Source organism: Arachis hypogaea, chromosome 6 (genome assembly GCF_003086295.3).
Source record: "Arachis hypogaea cultivar Tifrunner chromosome 6, arahy.Tifrunner.gnm2.J5K5, whole genome shotgun sequence".
Taxonomy (NCBI): Eukaryota; Viridiplantae; Streptophyta; class Magnoliopsida; order Fabales; family Fabaceae; genus Arachis; species Arachis hypogaea.
Genome location: NC_092041.1, coordinates 2,294,788 through 2,316,724, shown reverse-complemented (window position 1 = coordinate 2,316,724; position 21,937 = coordinate 2,294,788). Strand labels below are relative to the sequence as shown.

Genomic DNA, 21,937 nt, shown 5'->3' with positions numbered 1-21,937 from the left:
AGTAAAGATAATTCTTTTTGTTTGTAGCATTTATCAATTATAAATTCTGCGAATTTCTTCCTTTATTACTGAGAAAGTAAAATATTTTGACACACAAAATTGATATCTAAAAAAAAAAAAGAAGGTTTTGCTATATTAGATTTCGAACCACTTGGATTAAATACAATTGATCGTTATTTCTAATTGCTAAAAATATGTAAAATACTTGCATTATTACATGTTCTAAATCTTCATTAATTAGTGGTGTATTGTGTATATAAATTGGATATTTATTTCATGTAACTTATGTTATAAACAATAATATTATGGGTCAGTTTAGATTCACTTTTTAAAAAAGTATTTAATTTTTTTTTATCTCTTTTAAAAAGTTTTTTTAGTAAAAAAATTATTTCATATTTAAATAGATTTTTTTTAAAAATTTTAAATATAAAAAATACTTTTAATTTTATTTGAATAAAACAAAATAAAAACTTTTTTTTATTTAAATTACATTGAAAGACAAGATCAAAACATAAAACATAAGAACGACATGTGATATACTTAAACTTAATTGTTATGTGTCTATATTCTTCCAACCTTCTCTATTAAAATGTGTATAAGACCTATTTAGAACAACAATTTTCTTCTTACATGCAGTAAGAAAAATTTAGTATAATCATTCCATCTAGTTTTTTCAGTCATTTACATTTCAATTGAATTTTCTTTATCGGCTCTTCTAGAAATTAGTTTTGGAGGTATGCTACATTGTGTAATCATAAAATAAGATAATATTAAAATTATATGTATTTTTTACTAATATTTTCAACAATATAAAATAAAAAAGTAAAAACTAATTAATTAATAAAATTAGTATCATAAAAATCAAATTTATTAAAATAGTAACAAATGCCTAATCAAACAAAAAAATTCAAAAAAAATAAAATTATAAAAACAACATAACTTTGTTAAGAGTAAAATACAAAAATATTAGAAAGTAAATTTATAATTGACCATAAACAAACAATAAAAAATAAAACTTTAAAATTATCTTGGATTAATTAACACTCTTAAAGTTTCCCGCGTCAATTCCTATCTATAAGTCAAACTTAAATTAGCTTAACAATATATATATATATATATATATATATATATATATATATATATATATATATAATTAATTAAAAATGTAACTAAAATTAATAATAAAATGCAATAAGATAGGCAATTTTTGGAGTTTTTTCTACAGAATGATGAGAATTAGGAAGGAATTTTAGAATTTGGAGAAAAAATTTAAGATTTGAAAAAAAATAAGATTTCGAAAAAAAAATTTTAAAAATTAAGAATTTGAAAAAAATTAAAATTAAAGATATAAATTATAATTATTAATTATGATAAAAAAATATTTTTAATAAACTATATTTAAAAATTATTGTTGTTTCTAATTTTTTTAAGTAATGTTATTGGTTTTTAGAAAAAGTTAATTTTTTAATAAAAATAATTTTTAGAAAATATCTAAACACGTTTAAATTTTTTAAAAAAGTACATTTTTTTTTAACAAAATCCAAACTAGGACTGTATAGTAGGGTACGTATTATTATCATCATATTTAACAATTCATTGGTCATTGGTATGCGAGTTAAATCCTAAAATGGTCTTTGAAATTGGCGTTTTGCACTGAAATTGTCCCTAAGATTTCAATTGCACCAATTACGTTCTTGAGATTAAAAAAAATGCACCATAATAGTCCCTGATCTATTTTTCATTAATGACGTGATGACATGGCATGATGACGTAGACTGTAAGTGACACGTGTCACTTCATGATTTGGCCACGTGTAATGGTAGAATGATATAGTGACCAGTGACACATGGCATGTTGACGTGGATTGTTGTGCCACGTGTCACAATGTTATTTGGCCATGTGTCCAGTTGTGCCACGTGTCGCAATAGTATTCATCCACGTGTCATTCAATATGCTATCGTTGTATATGCACCAAATTAGTCCCTCACTTTGCATTAAGTGACTCATTTTAGTCCCTGAAATTGAATGTCGTGCACCAAACTAGTCTCTTCACTATTTTTTTCTCATTTTTTTTAAATTTAAAATTTTAATATCTTGGATACACTAATTTCAATTCTATTTTTTCATATATCGTTTAAATACAAATGCTTTTATAAAAAATGTTAAGATTTTAGTTTTAATTATATAATTTTTTTAATAATTTAATATTGATAAATTTTGTAATATATAAGTATGTTATTATAAAAAAATAATTATATGATTGATTAGACACATTTTTTTCATAAAAAAACATGTGTTTTTAATAAGAAATTAATAATTAAAATAAATATTTTTTTCTTATGAAATACACGTTTTTGTTATGTATAAATGAGCTAGATTGAAGGCATTTCAACCACCCTCACTATCACTTTTGATCTCTGCAGTCTAGACGAAAGAGGTCGGAGATGATAATGAGGGAAGTTTGAAATGCCTTCACGTCAACTCCAAGATGGCGGCTATTAGAGGTATCCGCAAGAAAAAAAAAATATTTTATAAAAGTATTGAAAGAGGTTGGAGATGGTAGTGAAGGCGCTTGAAAAGCCTTCACGTTAACTCCAAGTCGGCGAATAGGGTATTCGCAAGAGAAAAAATATTTTATAAAAACACTTTTATTTGAAGAACGTGTGAAAAAATAAAATTGAAATTAATGCATTCAAAAATATTGAGAAATTTAAATATATAAAAAAAATGAGAAAAAATTGATGAAGGGATTAGTTTGGTGCACGACATTCAATTTCAGGGACTAAAATGAGTCACTTAATGTAAAGTGAGGGACTAATTTGGTGCATATACAACGATGGCATAATGGATGACACGTGGACGAATACTGTTGCGACACGTGGCACAACTGGACACGTGGCCAAATAACATTGTGACACGTGGTACAACAATCCACGTCAACATGCCACGTATCACTGGTCATCACATCATCCTACCATTATACGTGACCAAATCATGAAGTGACACGTGTCACTTACAGTCCACATCATCATGTCATGTCATCACGTCGTTAATGAAAAATAGGTCAGGAACTACTATAATGCATTTTTTTCAATCTCAGTGACGTAATTAGTGTAATTGAAATCTCAAAAACGATTTCAAGTGCAAAATGCGAATTTCAGAAGTACCATTTTGGAGTTAACTCTTGGTATGACAAGGGTCTATAAGTAATATTAGAAGTATAAAAGTGGGGTGTGTACTAAGGCATTAATCCAATTAAGAATACAAGATGGATCCCATTCCACCACTTAGATCTTCTTAATAGATATAAATAATGTTTTTATATATTATTCTCATTCGTGTGCCTATTATAATAGAAATTATTAGCATGCCAGATCCCATTAGATGATAATAAAGGAACGGTCCTCGTTGAGCTCTTCCTAATATCTTAAGACAATTCAATCCAACTTTTGAGAGTGCTACACATTTGGTCAAATAATGAATCACGCCTAAATACGCATTTAAGCATCAATTAGTCAATCTTTCAATTGTTTCACATAATTCACGAAAGTATATTATTTCTCTTTTGTCATATAGATTCTATATTTACTCTTCTTGATTCTGAAAAATTATATGGGCTCACTATGAAAAAGAGATACTCTTATAAAGACGCATAGAACGTTTTTTTTTTGTAAAGATGCTTACGTATTGCATTATTATTGAACGTATTAATAAATCGATTATTTTTTAATTTTTTAGCAAATTAGAATAGAATCGATATTTTTTTAAGAATAACAATAAACTCAATTTTTTAGGGATCTAATTGTATGTAATTTTAAATTTTTAAGAATTTAAATGTTCGCAAAACAAAAAGTTAGGGATATATTTATTTTTTAATTAAAAAATTTAAAGATATTCGATTTAAATTGTGTAATTCGATCGGATTAAACCGTGTCTAATAATTATAATGCAGACACTTGAATTTATTATTGTTGCTATAGTAAATCGATTTTGTTATGATTTATTAAAAAATAAATTATTAATCAATTTAATAAACATGTCTAATAATAACATGACACATATAAACGTCTTTAAAAAAAAAAGATATTTTGAGTGTTTTTATTATAGTAGTTCCCATAAAAAATATTAGTTAATTGCTTGTAAAAAGAAAAATATTATATCCAAAAAGATAAATATTTAAAAAAAATTCTACCAAAAATATAAAATAATTTATTTTTTGTAAGTTATATCCTTGCCAATAATTTATTTTTATCACAATATTCCTTTTTTTAAAAAATAAACATAAAATTAACGTATATAATTTTTCTCTTCTTCATCTTCTTTTTTACTAAACAATGAAGATGAAGATACGTAAGATTTGATGCTTAGTTAAAAATATTTAAAAATTTGAGAATGTTCGTTATACATAAATGGGGCATTTTTTTCTAATATTTACATGGCTAATTAATCAATCAATATATCGTAGTGTAAGCAATTATCTCTTGATTAATTAACCTATGACATTATCAAACTTTACAAATATCTAACCAATTAAATTAAAAAATGTATTCCTTGAGATAAAAGGATCATGCGCAAGTAACTAAAGAGTTCAGAGAATAAGATCATCATTAACAAAATTTAATTTAATATGTTACCTAGATCATTTTTATTAACAATAGATATAAATTTAATTATAATTAGTTAATCATTTTAGCATATGCCAATTAAAATAGAAATTAGTTTAACTCGTGAGTTATTTAATGTATAACTGTAATTAATTGCAATAAGAGTATATGAAAAGTACATAAAATGTTTTCAAAAATAAAAAACTAAATATTTGTTAAGTAGTTACATCTTATATACTTTTTATACATTTTTATTATAATTATTTACAGTTATATATTAAATAATTAACAAGTTAAACTAATTTCTATTTTAATTAGTATATGATAAAATGACTAACTAATCATAATTAAACTCACATTTATTAGAGAAAAAATCTTAAATAGTCTCTGACAATTATTTCGAGAGACAACGAGGTTCTTAAAAAAAATATCCAACCCAATTCTTGAACTTTACTTTTTTGGGATTGATTAGCCTTTGTGCAAAAAAAAAGTTGCACTGGGTCCCAAAAAAGAATCAGGAATCAAGTTGGGTATTTTTTTTGTCAAGAGTCTCGTAGTCCTTTCAAGATAATTATCAGGAGTCGGGTGGGTATTCACTTTATTTATTATTAATAAAAAATTATCTAAGTAATAATTATTTTTGATATTTGCATTAATATTTTAGTCTAATATTTTTTTTTCTGGCCGGTTGGGTTCTCTTGGCAATTGGCCAATTGCAGTACTTTTGCACATTCAACTTTCAACAATGGAATCTTACCCATAATGCTTGGAGCCATGCATCATGAATTCATGATACTACCCATATTAACCAAAAAAAAAAAGAAAGAAGAATAAGAGAGTTTTTTACTTTTTATTTTTAAATACAAAGTCCAAGCTTAATTTTTTAAAGTATAAAATTAATATATAGAAAAATAATTTATAGGCACAACAATAAAATGAGAAACAAACCTGCAATGTAATCTCATTTCTCATGAACAATAATATATAAAAGAAATGAGATGCATGTTATGTTATCTAACGTTGTAACTGGATGAAAAATTAAAAAATATAAATTTCGTTAACATACATTTGTGGTGAAAGTACAAAAATATGTAAATGGTGGGGTGTCAAGGGTGATATTGTTAAATTGCTTTGGTAACAAAATCTTTTATTTAATCACGTCGGATCTTGGAATTATACGATGATTCCCAACTAAGGAAAAAAGGGAGTCGAGATAGCATAAACTTATAGAGATAAAATTAAAAATAGAAGAACATGCAACCAATTCAGATGCTTGATATCACAACACTAACTGGCGGACGACATAGTGAATATTAATATCCACTCTTTTCAACAAAAATGTGTTTGCTGTTTTTAAGGTGTGTCCATTTACTTCATTCCATACTCGAACACAGTCCTCAAAGTAACAATAATTCGAATAGAAAGTGATTTTAAAGAATTGATTTTGGAAAAGAGTGAGTTTGTGTTAATATAATTTATGTTTGATAATTTTATATTAAAATTAATTTTAATAAAATAAATATTATTTGGATAATATTAGTAAAAATTATTTTTAGATAAATAATTACTAAAAAAGATATGATATTAAATTATAATATTATTTTTAATTATATTTAATTTTTTTGATATTTTTTAGTATGTTTTTTATATAATATTTTTTTTAGTATTTTCGATTTTTTTAGTACGCTATTATTATTATTATTATTATTATTATTATTATTATTATTATTATTATTATTATTATTATTTTTTAATTTATTTTACCTAATGGGATTAATAAATTATATTATAAAAAGATAATAATAAATGAGTTTGATTTTAATGCATATAAAGTATTTTACATAATATGTAATTACATCTATTCTTTTAGATGACCATCATACAATAAATGAAAAAGATAGTTATTTTTACTGATGTGTTCTTATGTAATTGAATGCACGTATAAAACTCATTTACACATTAATAAACTACTTTATTTAGTATTTTTGTTTTTGTTGTAATAATATGAATGTACAATAATAAAAAATAACTGTAATGATTTTTCGATTATTAAGTTGATGGGACTTGGACAATAGACTGAGGATAGCCATCATGACAAAGGCCTTAAATTGTGACGCAAGCTCAAGTTTGATGAAGTACCACATCTAGTATCTTCTTATGTTATACACAAATTACCCCATGAGTGCTAAATAGAGTGTTATGCATGTTTTCAGGATTAGGAGCGCCGGAAAAATTCATACATGGAGATCTGTGATGCCGTTAGTATATTTTTATTTTGTCGAGTTCCATCACGTGGATAAGGTAAAGACATAGCTCGGCAGTTAGTAGCATCAGTCGGAGAATTCAAGCAATGTGGATGAGTTCTTATTCAGGATGATTTTTTTCAATCACCATAAATCTGAGCAATCGTCTTTTATTTTGCCATCCACACTTTCGATATAATGACTTGAAATGATAACTCTATTGCACTACACTTTACAATACTGGAATGGATACAGATTAATAAATATGTATAATTGGTAGGATAACAGTGCAAACCAGATTACTATCCAACTGAGTGTGATCTGGAGACATGGTTGGTACAAAACAGGTATGTGCCCCAAACTTCCGCACCTCCCTACAAGAAAACTCATAAATCTAAGCATCTAACGTATAAATTAATGTGCATTAATTTAATTCTATAAACTGTTAAATGCAACACTTACCAGTAATACATATTCTATCGATATGATACACGAAGACTTTATGGACACCCAACGGAGAGTTGCTTGCATCGACAATGGTATTTTAGCCTATCCGACTCCAACACCATGTACCCAACACTTCTTCGAATGTTGCAATTTTTCACTCCCAAGAGAACAACATCTCTACTCTTAAACCAAACATGTGGCCCACTCAAAATTCCACTCTTCCATCCGTGTTGTAATCCTCACCGTTGCTAAGATGAAAATGGTGCTCTAGTTGCATCACATCCAAATTAAGAGTTTGCTAATAGCTTGGAACTTTTGATAACTGTGGCACAAGCAACGAGTGAGGAAGAAAAAATCGAACACATCCACCAGCTAGGATATCTGACACATATTCTTCATACGACTCACTTTCAGTGGACAAACCAGAGTCGACAGCATAATCTGAATCAGACTCGCTGAACTCTACGTCACCACTATCCCGCGGATCAGCAAAGTGAATGGGCCTCGTCGGGACTGGGATTTCGTGGGTTATTGAAGAAGATAACCCAAAACCACCAAACACATCACTAATCTCTGTATACAACTCCATCACATGTTGTGACATTAGTCTACCATGCACATCAAACATTATACTAACGTGCTTATAGGCTTCAATCTAAAACGTCTTATTGGTAAAACATCCACTAGGTAGCGCTGATAGGAATCTATATGCTACTCGGATAACCTCCTTCGAACCGATTGCCCTTAAGACGATATTCTTAAGCGCATCTAGAAAATTAGCACGGATATATAGTGCGCATCACATATTTCTCAGACGACTCACTTTAAGTGGACGAACCAGAGTCGACAGCATAATCTGAATCAGACTCGCTGAACTCTACGTCACCACTACCCCGCAGATCGGCGAAGTGAATCGGCCTCGCCGGGACTGGAATTTCGTGGGTTATTGAAGAAGATGACCCAAAACCACCAAACACATCACGAACCTCCGCATACAACTCCATCACATGTTGTGGCATTAGTTTACCATGTACATCAAACATTATACTGACGTGCTTATCGGCTTCAATCTAAAACGTCCTATTGGTAAAACATCTACTAGGCAACGCTGATAGGAATCTATATGCTACTCGGCCAACTTCCTTTGAACCAATTGCCCTCAAGAAGACATTCTTAAGTGCATCTAGAGAATTAACACGGATAGTACGCAACATCACAGTTGAATTACACTAAAATATTGCTCTCTCATCACCGTTTCTAATAATCCCATTGGGATAAATCACTATATAAAAAAATGATTACTAGTAATTTTTTTAGAGAAAAAAAGAAAGAAAGAATATATAAAAATAAATGGGATTTGGTGTGAGGAATGCAGGCCAAAAAGTTACTTATATAGGTATTTAATTATTCATATCTCGGGTACATAGCACTTGAATTGCGTTTTTAATAGTTTTCAGTGCTCTATACTAGGGCTGGAAATACATATCCTACTCGCGGGTACCCAACCCGACCTAACCCATTCGGGTATGATAGGCTACCCGACCCGCTATGGGTAGGATAGAGATCGGTTCAAGTATGTCTGCGGATAGGGTAGGGTATGGGTTTAGGATGTACCCTACCCTACCTGCACTCTATATATAACACATATTTTATAAAAATTAAGTATATAATGAATGAGGTAAGAGTTGAACCCACAACCTTTCTCATGTAAGGAGTTGCAATAAGTGAGCAACCACTAAATTAGTTAGTTAATTTAGTAATTTAAAGTATTAGCTTTTTATTTTTTATTTTATTAATATGTATGAAATTTGGAATGATTGAATTTTATATTTGCTTTGAAAAAATTTGATATTTCTACGGGTAGAGTAAGCGGTAGGGTAGGGTTTAGAATTTTAAAATACGGGTAGGGTACGGTTAGAGTTGAGAGATTCTCAACCTGCAGGTAGAGTATGATAGAATTTTAATAAAATTTTCAACCAGTGGGTAGGGTTAGGGTAGAGTCCAAACCTTACCCTATCCTACCCATTGCCAATCCTACTCTATACCGGAGATGTGCTGCATATATGTAAAATATTTTCTTAATTATTATATTTAATTAATTTAAATAAAAAAATTCATAAGATTGGTGAAAAAAAATTAAAGGTTTAGAGTTAATGATTGAACACAAAAGCTAAAATGTTTTTCTTCTTGTAAACATGAATTTGAGAATAAAATCTTATTTGCCTTCACAAAAAAAAAAGTAGTCAAACTAAAAATTAAAATGCTCAAAAAATTTGAACTGTTTTTCACTTCCCCGGTGTCCAAACAAACACACTCGTATAGTTGATGGTGATTATAAGATATTACTCCATTATTGGATACTTCAATTTCAGATTATGTGAATGTGTCACAATATTCTAGATTAACACAACTTATCTTGCAGGACTATGTACTTATAAATAAAATTTAAAATTTTTAAACAATAAATATAGAATTTAATTGATACAAATAAAGTATTTTATAGTCATTAAATGTAAATTAATCATTTTTATCGATTGATAGTACAAGTAGGATTTGACTAGAAAAGAGATAATCAACTTCAACAACCTATTCTAGTGCTATCATATTTTGACATAAATTATATGAGGTTAATGAAAAATATATGCCATGACTTTACAAGATGTCTAAAAAGACAAAGGATGGATATGAGATGTGTAAAAAGTCATAATTAACATGTGTTTAAAATCAAATCTAATCCTAATGTATAAACCGTCATGAACTTGGGGTGTATTACTTGACCCACAATATTGAAGTAGAACGTAGGGTATGTCTTTGAAGAGAAAAAAAAAAAAAAGACGTGAGTGATCCTACGTAATTATAAAAAGAGCTCTCACAAATCAAGAAATTTCTTTATAAATAGGAGAAGAAACTAATTATATAATATTAAATATTAAATATCAAATATTTAAATAAATTAAAAATCAAATAAATTAAATACAATAAAACAGTAAAATAAAGTCCTAATTAATAAAGATTTTGATAGTTATCGTTGTCATTTCTGTGGTCCTATTGAGACGGTAGAGAAGGCAGTGATATCTGTGTCTCACCAGTAGTGCCACTGTCATTGGCACGCATCTGAGTCTCGTACACTGCCATCTGTTGTTCCATCTGCTGAAGTTGTTCCAGCTTCTTCCTCCACTCTAAGATGAGCTCATTTGTGCCCATCACATGTGTAAGGATCTCCTGATACCTCTCTCGAGTCTCGTTCAGCTCCTGAACCTGTTCATAAAGGTTCTGGGTGAGCTCCTGCACCCGCAGCCTCAAATCAATGCTTTCCTCGGGATCGACGGATCGACTGGTGACAGAGGCAGACAATGGCCTCAATGTGGAGGGGCGGAGACTGCTGGTGAAGAATGACCCCATCCCATATATGCGGTTCTTGTATAGTCCTGAGGCGGTCTCGCACTCGCCAAATTGCATCAGGATTGACGACTGAAGCAACAGAGCTACTGGTGTCCTTCCCACTTTGCTGAGTTTGCTAAGTTGTGGCCTCCAGTCTCTGTGTGTAGGACTCCTGTGTAACCAATGTTATTATGATTAAGACGATAGCTATACAGTTAATTAAAAATTTTATATCACAAGATTAGATGTTTACTCACATAATGATCTACAGACCGCTGATTAGAAAATCTCTCTTTGTTCTCCTTCAAAGTGTGGGTATACTTAAAGGTCTCCGTCAATGTCGCATTGCGATCAAACGACTTCGATTATACATGTTGTATTGAAACAAGATGTTAAGATGCTTACTAATGAAATGTTAGAATATAACTAAGTTAATAACAAAATTAGAGAAGCTACATACCAACCTGGCTTTAGTATTCATGAAGGTTGATGAGCCGCCGGTATACTTAGAAGACGACCTGGCCAATGCCCTGTTAGCTTTGTTTGTGAGACGCCAATACCTAAACTCTTCGTCGGTCTCCTAGTGAACGTAAAGAGCCTTCTTGATTTCCGGGCAAAGCCACGAAGTGACCACGTTCAACCTTTAGAATATGTTGCAGTCGCCTATCCATTTGATAGTCGTATCTCTTCCTAATGAAGGCATCATGCTCCTTGTCCCATATAAAGTTCACCTGCACAAAGAAATTTTAAAATTAGTTAATCAAAATATAGCGTATTAAACAAAATAGAAGATATAAACTAGCCAATAAGGTTTGACTATATTAAGTTTTATCCCCACTTTTGAAATCATCGCTCTTTGGTCTCAGAGGGAATCTTCTTGTAGCTCGACCATGGATGATCGTACATCAGTTTGATGACGTTGGTCATCTCTTAAGTACATGTATTGTTGTTTGGTACAAATCTATCAATATTTCACAAACAAACTAATATGGCAATATAAATTAAAACTTCAGAAGCAAATAACCAGAATATATAGAGATTTTTTTAGAAATTTAAACAGAGCTTCATCTATAACTGGAATGCGACACAAACTCTATCCATCAACAATTAACTTAAGTTGCACTAATTGTTAACAATAAATGAACAACAATCAATAATCAAGAAGCAACATCCATAAATCTACTAAACTATAATCAATAATCAATAATCAATAATCAATAATTAGGATATATCAAATACTTTCAGTAGTTCAAACCTACAACCCTAAATCCACTAAAACTAGAATCAATAATCAAGAACCACTAATCACGAATTATCATACACTTTTAGCATATAAAAGAATTAAAGTAGTACTTACGTCGTTCCATCATCAGGCCAAATCGTCATCTGTACGATGGAAGGTGGTGGAGGGGCATTAATTAGCTGGCTTCCGTGAGAGGATTCTGGTGCCGGGTGTCCGTCGCTGAAGGCAGCGTTGCCGAGACAGTCGACTATTGAACGGATGGATGCAGCACCGTCACCGTTGACGCAAGGACGTAGTTTGGGTTAAGCACCATGATGAACAGCTATTTCGATGCACCCAAAATCTGTAACGTCACCGGGACAGTCGGGTTAGAGGGAAAGGATCCAGAATTTCCAGGGGTACCGGCAGAAACCCTCTCTCTACCACGACCACGACCACTAGGCTGATCCGCAACACTTCTACCTGTTGTTATGTTGGCAAAGAGCATACCAATTAAAAATGTGCTAAATATATTCACAACATCATTCAAAATGCCTTATCAAAATAAATTACGTGAAACTTAGTTTAAAAAATACATTATCCGTTGAAATCAAATAAAATAAAACAGGTAAGTACACATTCCAACTTAAAAAATATTTAGCAATATATATTACTACATGTATAATTTTGTCCATATACAAATAAAAAGTCTATCTCATTTGATTTTTTTTTAATTTACTGTCATTTCACTCTTATAACATATTGAAAATATGATATAATTAATTGCACTGACTATGCATAAAATAAAGAATTACTAGAATGATAGAAAATTAATTATTTAATTACACAGATAAAATTGGTTTAACCAAAAGTTGACCCTATAAAAGTAAATTTAACCAATTTCATAAATATTTAGCAATATGCCTATTTGAACAAAATAATTTGAACTATGTGAAATATACAAATTCAAGCTTGAGCATCACTAATTTACTAAATTTAATTTCAATTCAAAACCAACAGCACAACAACAATAATATCACATCATTACAACATTAGAACTCATAAAAGTCTAATAAACTAATCTAATCCTATCTTAACCACGTAAATTCACTAAATAGAAAAATTATTTCTAAATAAATCATAATACTAATTAACAACTAAAATATAAATTTAACGAAAACAAAAACAAAAATTTATTTACCGAAAAATACAAACACAGATGTGGATGGGAGAATGTTGGTGGTGACCAGCGTTGTTGGTGGTGACTGGTAGAACTAGATGGCGATGAAAGGAAGAAGGGCTGTCGAAGAGGATGTGGTGGCGAGGCTGACACGCGGTCAGACTGCGACAGGGTAGGTAGGGGTTAGAGAGAGTGTGTGTGGAAGAAGAAAGGGGAGAGAGAGAGCGAAAGATTGAGGAGGCGGCGGCAGGGCTGCCGAAGCGGCGGGGAGGAAGTGGGTTAGAGAAAGAGTGGGAGAAGAAATGATAGAGAGAGAGAGAGACGAATTCAAAATGAAGGGGGAGAGTGTTTATACTTCGAAATTAGGGTAAAATTATCATTGGATTTATCGAACGTTGCTGGTCACCAAAACACGATATTTTCACTAAACAGATCTGACAATAAATACAATACTAAATTACGCGCCTATATTTTTCCAATCATTACCGACAAATTTATCGTCGAAAATATAAATCCGCTGATAATAATTTAACTTGACGAATTCGACGTCTTTCACCGCCGGTAAATCTGTTGCTATTCATCGACGCTATTGACGGCATCCGTATCTAGGCACACACAAGGGGCAATGTCGGAGGATGACACATGTCCTTGCAATCATACCTTGATGTCCTACATAATAATCTAATCGATACATGTGTACAAGATATGCAAAATTTCAACTAAACTTCTTAATCTCAAAAAACTATAATAACAAATACTTCTAGTGCATGATGATTCCAGATTTATCACTGAATAATATAATATCAAATAGCAACATTATGTGATATTTACTAATAATCTAAATCATTATTCTTATTGTACTCCAAAAGCAAAAATCATAATTAACAATTAATAACTATAACCAATCAATAACTATTATAACTAATAATATAAATTAATATTCATATTAATTACTAGTTACTCAATTTAATAACAACTATAATTAATAATTATTAAATTACTATAAATTCTAATAATTGATAATTATTAAATTAATTGTTGATTATTAATCGCTATTATAAACACAAAAATTACTTACATATATAGGATATTAAAGATATTCTATAATGTAGTTTTCAATACGTAAGATGTCACATTTTTTTATCTTTATCTTTTTTAAACTCTACAATAAAAAATATATACAAACAATTAATGATATCTCTTTTCTATTTACTAATAATTAATTTTTTATAATCATTGTTTAAAAACATATACTGAAAATTAATAATAATTCTATTTTTTTCTAATAAATATGTAAAATAAAACTAAAATTATTAAAAATATACGCTAACTGTTATTAACAATAACAATTAATAATAAGATTATTTTTTAACAAATATTTAAGATAAAACTAAACTTAGTTAACAACATATGCTAATCATTAATAATACTATTTTTTAACTAAATATTAAAATAAAAGATAATTTACTAAAAATATATCCTAAGCATTAATAATAATAATTCTGTTTTTTAAAAAATAATTAAAATACCAGGCAAAATCCTAAAAATATGTACTAAAAATTAATAATAATTCAGTTTTATTATTAAATATTTTAAATAAAACTAAAATAACTAAAAATATAATTTAATAATAATTAAAGCTTCTAATATTTTATGTAAAATAAAAAGGTTTCTTAAAATAAATACTAATTATAAAGTGTTTTTTTACTAGTTTTAGCATTAAAAAATTAAATAATTACAATAACCAACTAGTAACAACAATAAACAACAATAAAACACTTACTAGTGGTTGAGTTTGTGAGTTAATCTCTCTGCCGTTTTGTTCTTTGTAGTTATAGGGTGAGAGATTTCAATTTTGTGAGTGTGATATTTCAAGAGAAGGGAAACAGAAGAAGAAATGAGGAAAGATGGAGCTAGTTTCAGGTTAATTTTGAGTGGGAGAGAGAGTGTGTACGTGTCAGTCATGCAGAACAAAGCGTTATTGTCATTTTTCTGCGAACAACGTTGATGAGTTGCGGTTGCTGCCTCTCACAACGGCGTAATACACACCTTATGGGTAATTGTTTGGGGGTTACACCACTTTGGCCCAATATTATAAAATATTTTTTATTTTGAATTCTACAAAATTTCATTTCAACATTTGAAAGATTATATATCATGAATAATAGGGTAAACACTAAATTGGTTTTTTATATTTGGATTTAATTTTATTTTTGTTCTTAAGATTTAAAATTTAAAGGGTCTATTTGAATTTAAAAAGGTTTTATTTAATTTCAATGTAGTCATACTGTAAGGTCAAAATTAAATAATTAATAGAATATTTTACATAATAGTAGTACAAGAATAAAGTTAATAATTAGAGGAACAAATATAAATTTCAGAGACACAAAATCAACCGTAAATGCATCAATATATTTATTTATCATTCTCTTTAGTTTTATAGAAAATATTTCATTTAAATTGTAAGAAAAATGATAAATAAATGTATTAATGCATCTATAGTTAATTTTATACCTCTGAAACTTGCACTTGTTATTCAAATTATTCACTTTGTTCTTGTATTACTGTCATGTAAGACATTCTGTTAATTATTTAACTTTGACTTCATAATGAGACTAAGCTAAATAATTTTTTTTTATTCAAATAAAATATTTTAAAATTTAAAGACTCAAACAAAATTACGTCCAAATATAGGAGACCAATTTAATACTTTATTTTAAATAATAATTTGAAATTAAATATAGATTTGTCACTCTAATATTTAGTCTCAATTTAATTTTACTTTTATATTATTTTTAATTATTTCAAATAATTATAATTAGATTGAGTAAAATTAACTAACATAAAAATTAAAATTTCATAATTAATAATTATATACCATATTAAAAAAGATTACATATTAATAATAATAGACTTTAAAATATTACATCATTAAGCATAATAACATTAAAAAAAAACACATTGCATATTTGACACATTATCTTCAATGTAATATTTCTCCCTAAATCATATATTATTTTCCATGTAAATTTTAATTTCAAATTCCTTCAATTACCATAAATATAAAAGGTAGTATGTTAAAAAAAAGTAAAAAAAAAAAAAACACTTTATTAGAGTTGTTCTAAGAAATATTAGACCAGGCAGTAGCAACTTACCAGTTACCACTGATTAAACACATATTGTCAGTCTTAGTTTAAAACATTTAATAGGAAAAATCGTAATAAAAGAATTAAATAATTAATTTTTAAAATCTATTTAAGAATATTGGTAAAGAAAAGGAAAAGAAAATTGAAAGAATCGGAAGTAGTTTATTGAAAGAATAAAAATAGTAATTCCACCAAAAGGGTGACCAATGAGTATATGAGGAGAATAAATGAGAGTAGCAGTTGAATGCCGAATGAATGTGTTGTTATTTGTTAACTTGTCATTGAGAAGAGAGAAGACAGAAGACAGAAGACAGAAGCACGGTGGTCTGAGCTGCTCTCTTCGGGGAAGCAATCAACCACAACGATATAACACGCACCACCAGCTGTCACGAACCACCTTTAAACAGAAACTACTTCTTCTTCTTCTTCTTCTTCTTCTTCTTCTGTAACCAAAAGTCGAATCAGCACTGGAAACACCTCATAAATTCGGTTACACTTGTTCATGTTCGTTACGGTTATCGTTACAGTTACACAACACTACTAACTACTAATTATCATTACATCATTATAATAACCGTTTTCTCTCTCTATACATGGGCTAGTAGTACTATTCCTCTTGACGCTCTTGCTCTTGGGTTTTTGTTTCTTCTTCTTCTTCTTCTTCTTCTTCTTCTTCTTCTTCTTCTTCTTCTTCTTCTTCTTCTTTGTGTATTGTGAATGGCGAATCTGGAGTGCAATCTGAGGGGACCTCCCACTCCTACAGCTCAAACAGGTTAGTTCTATTTCATAGGAGACTGAGAATGTAGTTTCTTATCTTAGCTTTTCCCCAAATTAGATATAAAAAGCTCTCAAGTTTGGATAGGTGAGGGAGATGAAGATCTCTACACAGAGCTATGGAAGCTGTGTGCAGGGCCTCTCGTCGATGTTCCCCGCACTGGGGAGAGAGTCTACTACTTCCCCCAGGGTCACATGGAACAAGTATGTATCTATCTGCTTCTCCTTCTTTGTGTTTTTCAGTCTTCTTAGTTGTTTTGGGGGTATTGCAGTTGCAAGCATCAACGAATCAGGAGGTGAACCAAGAACTGAGTCAGCAAATCCCTCATTTCAATCTTCCAACCAAGATTCTCTGCCGTGTTGTTCACATTCAGTTGCTGGTACCCACTCTTCATTATTACTTCCCTGACTTGTCTGTTTTGTTTGTCCTTATTTGTTCATGGTTGTCTGTGTGTACGAATCACCGTAAAGTTATTTTTCTTTTGTGGAATTTGTGTAGGCGGAACAGGAAACTGATGAAGTTTATGCCCGTATCACTTTGCTTCCAGAACCAGATGTGAGGAATATATTTCTCTACTTTTCTTTTTTGCTTTTAGTCTTGTCAATCTATTTGCTTACTTTGACACAAAATTCCCGTTTTGTTTAGTCAATCTACCATATGCTTTCTCTTGTTATTCTCCGTTATTACGATTCTAAATGATTTTTTTTTTTTTTAATCATGTGGATTATATTCAGCAAAAAGAGCCTACAATCCCTGATCCAAGTCCAGTGGAATCTCAAAGAGAAACGTTTCACTCTTTTAGCAAGATATTAACTCCCTCTGATACTAGCACACATGGAGGATGTTCAATTCGGCGTATGCATGCCACAGAGTGCCTACCTCCATTGCCATCACCTCCATCGGTACTTATCTATATGGGTTTTGTCAACTTTGTGCTGGATTAGTCAATGGATTTAATTTAACTTAATTCGGTTAAATTTCAATCTATATGCTTTGTTTTTATTCCTGCTCTTTACTCATTGTAGGATGCAGATGAAAATTCCCCACCACCATCCCAGGAGTTGGTGGCGAAGGATCTTCATGGGTTCGAGTGGAAGTTTAAGCATGTATTAAGAGGTAAAGGAGATAAAGGAGGTAATTATGTAGTTTAGCGTAGAGTCAGGAATCGGGTATTTGAGGGAAAATTCTCGTCAGATTGGCTCTTTTGCTGCCATTTTGATTGTCCATTTTTGTAACATGATCAGGTTCACCAAAGAGGCACTTGTTCACAACTGGCTGGAGTACTTTTGTCACTTCCAAAAGACTGGTTGCTGGAGATGCTTTTGTGTTTTTAAGGTTGTTAATCAAAGGTTATTAGTACCTTTTCTTTTATATGTTAGGCTTGATGCTGTGTTCTGGTTCTGATCCTGAATCTTGCAGGGGAGAAGATGGGGAAATGAGAGTTGGGATAAGGCGACTTGCGCGGCAGCAGATCCCAATGCCTTCGTCCGTGATATCAAGCCAGAGTATGCATCTTGGAGTGCTTGCCACTGCTTCCCATGCTGTTATGACTCGCACCATGTTTGTGGTTTATTATAAACCAAGGTTTGTAAACATATTGAATTGGTTGTGGTTTGTGTCATTTAACTTATAATGCAACAGTTTGTGTAACTCTTACTTGACATACCTTTTGGAACATTCAGGAGTAGCCAGTTTATTATTGGCCTTAACAAATATCTGGAAGCAGTCAAAAATAAATTTACTGCTGGAATGCGTTACAAGATGAGGTTTGAAGTGGAAGAATCACCTGAGAGAAGGTATCCCCTTAATTGAATGTGTGTCATGGTGCACCTTCAAATTGGCCCCTTGTTGGCTTATTTTTTATAGCTTTTTGGTCAGATTTTCTGGTACTATTGTTGGGGTTGGGGATGTATCGCCAGGATGGTCAAACTCTCAATGGCGTTCCTTGAAGGTTGAACTTATTTCTACTTTTCTGCATGAGTTTTTGTTTTGTCAGTTGTTTCTCTGGATGTTGGCATTTACTCATTCTAAATCCTTTTGTGACATTACCAGGTTCATTGGGATGAGCCGGCAACGTTTCCGAGACCAGAGAGGGTTTCTGCTTGGGAGATAGAGCCTTTTGTTGTCTCTACTGCGTTGGCCAAAAGGCCCAGGCATGCTGATCATACTTCATCATCTGGTAGGAGACTTTTTACCATAGTTCTATTATGGGGGTGTTTCTGGATTTTGATTTTGTAGGGTAAACAAAGAAATCTTTATTCTTGAGATGTTTTCCCTCCAAAATCCTTACTTGCAAACACACCCTTAATAAATTGTTTGTTGAATAGGCTTTGACTCCAAAATTATGCCTTGTAGAAATTGCTTCCAACACCCCTGCTTCTGCTTTTTGGTTTCATGGATCATCTATGTCCCATGATCCTGCAGAATTAGGTGGTGCTGAAGTCCAATGCAAGGAAAACCAGGTTGTATGGTCCTTGAGGCAGAAAGAAACCAATGGCAATCCCATGAATAGCCACTCCAGTAGCTCTCGGGTTCGTATGGAAGGAATATGGTCTAATTCACCACATGCGAGTGTCCCACCAAACCCCCCAAACAACAATGCTGCTGCAAAACAAGGCCTTTCACCTATTTCATCTAAACCAAATGATGATGGTTTGACTCATGATAAAGTTGAAGTAGATGCTAGAAAGAAGACTGAGAATCCCACAAAGATCTTTTTATTTGGAGTTAATTTGACTAACAACTTCCGTAGTAATGTGTCCCTTCCGGAGAAAGAACAGGCTTGCTCTGCCATTGTTCCCATTGGTCCCAAAGAATCTACTCCCATTACCATTACTGCATCAGCCACTCAGAATGCTCAGAGTTCCAACTATTCAGTGTCCGATAAGGAGCAACAGAACCAAATTTCTTCTGATGTATTGCCAGCAGAGAAGCCTAGCAAGCTGGCATCCTTACCATCCATGAGGACTCGAACTAAGGTATTAGTCTGAATATTCCTTTCACATTATTTTAAGTTGCTGTGGAAGGTGGTTTTATGGGGTATGTTAATGGGTAACTCACATTTATTTTGTTTGAGAAGGTGCAAATGCAAGGTGTAGCTGTAGGGAGAGCTGTGGACCTAACCATGTTGAATGGCTATGACGAGCTTACAATTGAGCTTGAGAAACTGTTTCATATTGAGGGAGAACTCCGATCACAAAACAAATGGGCAGTTACTTTTACTGATGATGAAAATGACATGATGCTTGTTGGTGATGATCCATGGCCGTGAGTAATTCTAAAGCTTGTCACCAAACACCCAAATTTTTACTTGTTTCCCTGAGAGATCTTCTAATTTTTCTCTATTTTCTTTGTCTCTCCCGTGTTGTTAATTGCAGGGAGTTCTGCAACATTGTGAAACGGATTTACATTTATTCAAGGGAGGATGTGAAGAAGATGAAGTATAAACTCTCCCTGCCTTCGTCGGACTGCGAAGAGACTTTGTTGTCGAAAGAAGAGACTTAAAAAAGTCTCATTTGCTTAACTGATTAGCTTTTAACTTGTTTCAGTTTTCTTGGTTTGGGGAGGGGCAGGGGTTGGGGATGGTTTGGGTTTGCTTTAACTTCAGAGTTCAGAGTAGTTGACTGATATATATATAGTACTGCCATTAAACTACTTGATGAACTTGGGTTGAATGGATTTTATATAACCTGATATTTTGTGAATACCTAGTGTTTGTTGGGTGGTAGAAGCAGCATGAAAACATGGAGAAATTCTTGGATTTTTCATCCCATGCGATCATGCATGATCGTTAGTTTAACTATATATATGTGCATATTAATTAGTAAAGACTTTTGTTGAGTTATCAATGGTTAAATTTGAATTTCTTAAAACATTCATGACCAACAATTAAGTTTGTGGTTATTATTTTAGTGGTGAAACTTTTTTTTATTATTTTCATTGCATGGAGCTTGAAATAATAACCTGTCCATGTCTCTGCCATTTTGAACAAGTGAGGTCTCTCATTTTCTATTTTTAGACAGAAATGTTTGACTCTATCCGAATGCCCATTAATTTGAATTACTGATTAATAGTGATTACTACGGGTTTAGGGTGTACCCTACCCTACCTTAGAGTGTACTCTATCTTATCCTATCTGCACTTCAAATATAATACACATTTTATAAAAATTAGGTATATAATGAAAAAAGTAAGAATTAAATCTACAACTTCTCCTATGTAATGACTTATAATAAGTGAACAACTACTAAACTAGTTAGTTAATTTAATAATTTAGAGCATTAGTTTGTTATTTTTTATGTTATTAATATGTATAAAATTTGAAATGATTAAATTTTATATTTACTTTGAAAAAAATTGATATTTCTGCGGGTAGGATAGAGTTTAGAACTTTAAGGTACGGATAGAGTAGGATAGAGCTTTAATAAAATTTTCAACTCGCGAGTAGGGTTAGGTAGGGTCCAAACTCTATCGTCTACCTTTGCATGCATGTTCTCTTCCCTCAGTTTCACCTTTCTTTCCATACATTTCCACTCTTCTTTCACTTTTGGTGGTGGTGAGGGGTGGTAGTTGGGGCAGGGATTGTAAACTAGGTGTTTTAAAGTTAATTAGGAATTAGGAGGACCACTAATGACTAAACCCACTTTTTTCTCATGCACCTTCTTTTGCCAATCTGTTTTTCTCACTGTTTCAATCTGTTTTAATAGTTATTCTCTTCTTAACAAAAGTCTTCTAATTCGTTATTGTAAAAGCATTATGAGCTAATTTTTTCATTTAATATTTTTTAAATTTTTTATTCATTCACTACTTTATTAAATAATTATTGATTAGAAAAAAATAAAAATTACTCACATGTAAATGTTTAACTTAGGATGTTGAGACATATTATATTAAAAATAGTTTAGTAAAATATATTAAATTAACTAATAATTTTCAGTTT

The 21,937-nt window shown here is 31.0% G+C and overlaps 1 protein-coding gene and 1 long non-coding RNA gene across 9 annotated transcripts; one reads left to right on the top strand and one right to left on the bottom strand.

Annotated features, from left to right (window-relative positions):
* Positions 1-10,163: 10,163 nt before the first annotated feature.
* LOC112698042 (uncharacterized) lies at positions 10,164-14,970 on the bottom strand. Its single transcript, XR_011861937.1, has 5 exons — positions 14,861-14,970; positions 12,033-12,380; positions 11,140-11,406; positions 10,933-11,034; positions 10,164-10,847 (listed from the first exon to the last, which is right to left on the bottom strand). It is a non-coding gene; the product is annotated as an uncharacterized lncRNA (long non-coding RNA).
* A 1,390-nt stretch (positions 14,971-16,360) lies between these two features.
* On the top strand, positions 16,361-20,870 carry LOC112695299 (auxin response factor 9). Of its 8 annotated transcripts, none has more exons than XM_025747587.2 (14): positions 16,361-16,995; positions 17,086-17,201; positions 17,270-17,377; positions 17,497-17,553; positions 17,733-17,900; positions 18,024-18,114; positions 18,243-18,333; positions 18,418-18,582; positions 18,681-18,794; positions 18,877-18,949; positions 19,051-19,177; positions 19,354-19,976; positions 20,078-20,265; positions 20,376-20,870. In XM_025747587.2, the coding sequence occupies exons 1-14, from the start codon at positions 16,941-16,943 to the stop codon at positions 20,500-20,502; spliced, it is 2,103 nt and encodes a 700-aa protein (XP_025603372.1). In that variant the 5' UTR covers positions 16,361-16,940; the 3' UTR covers positions 20,503-20,870. The 8 variants fall into 8 exon arrangements, with proteins under 8 accessions (XP_025603372.1, XP_025603370.1, XP_072053989.1 ...); XM_025747585.3 differs by having other exon boundaries at positions 16,378-16,995; positions 18,024-18,132; XM_072197888.1 differs by having other exon boundaries at positions 16,382-16,995; positions 18,024-18,132; positions 19,423-19,976.
* The last annotated feature ends 1,067 nt before the right edge of the window (positions 20,871-21,937 follow it).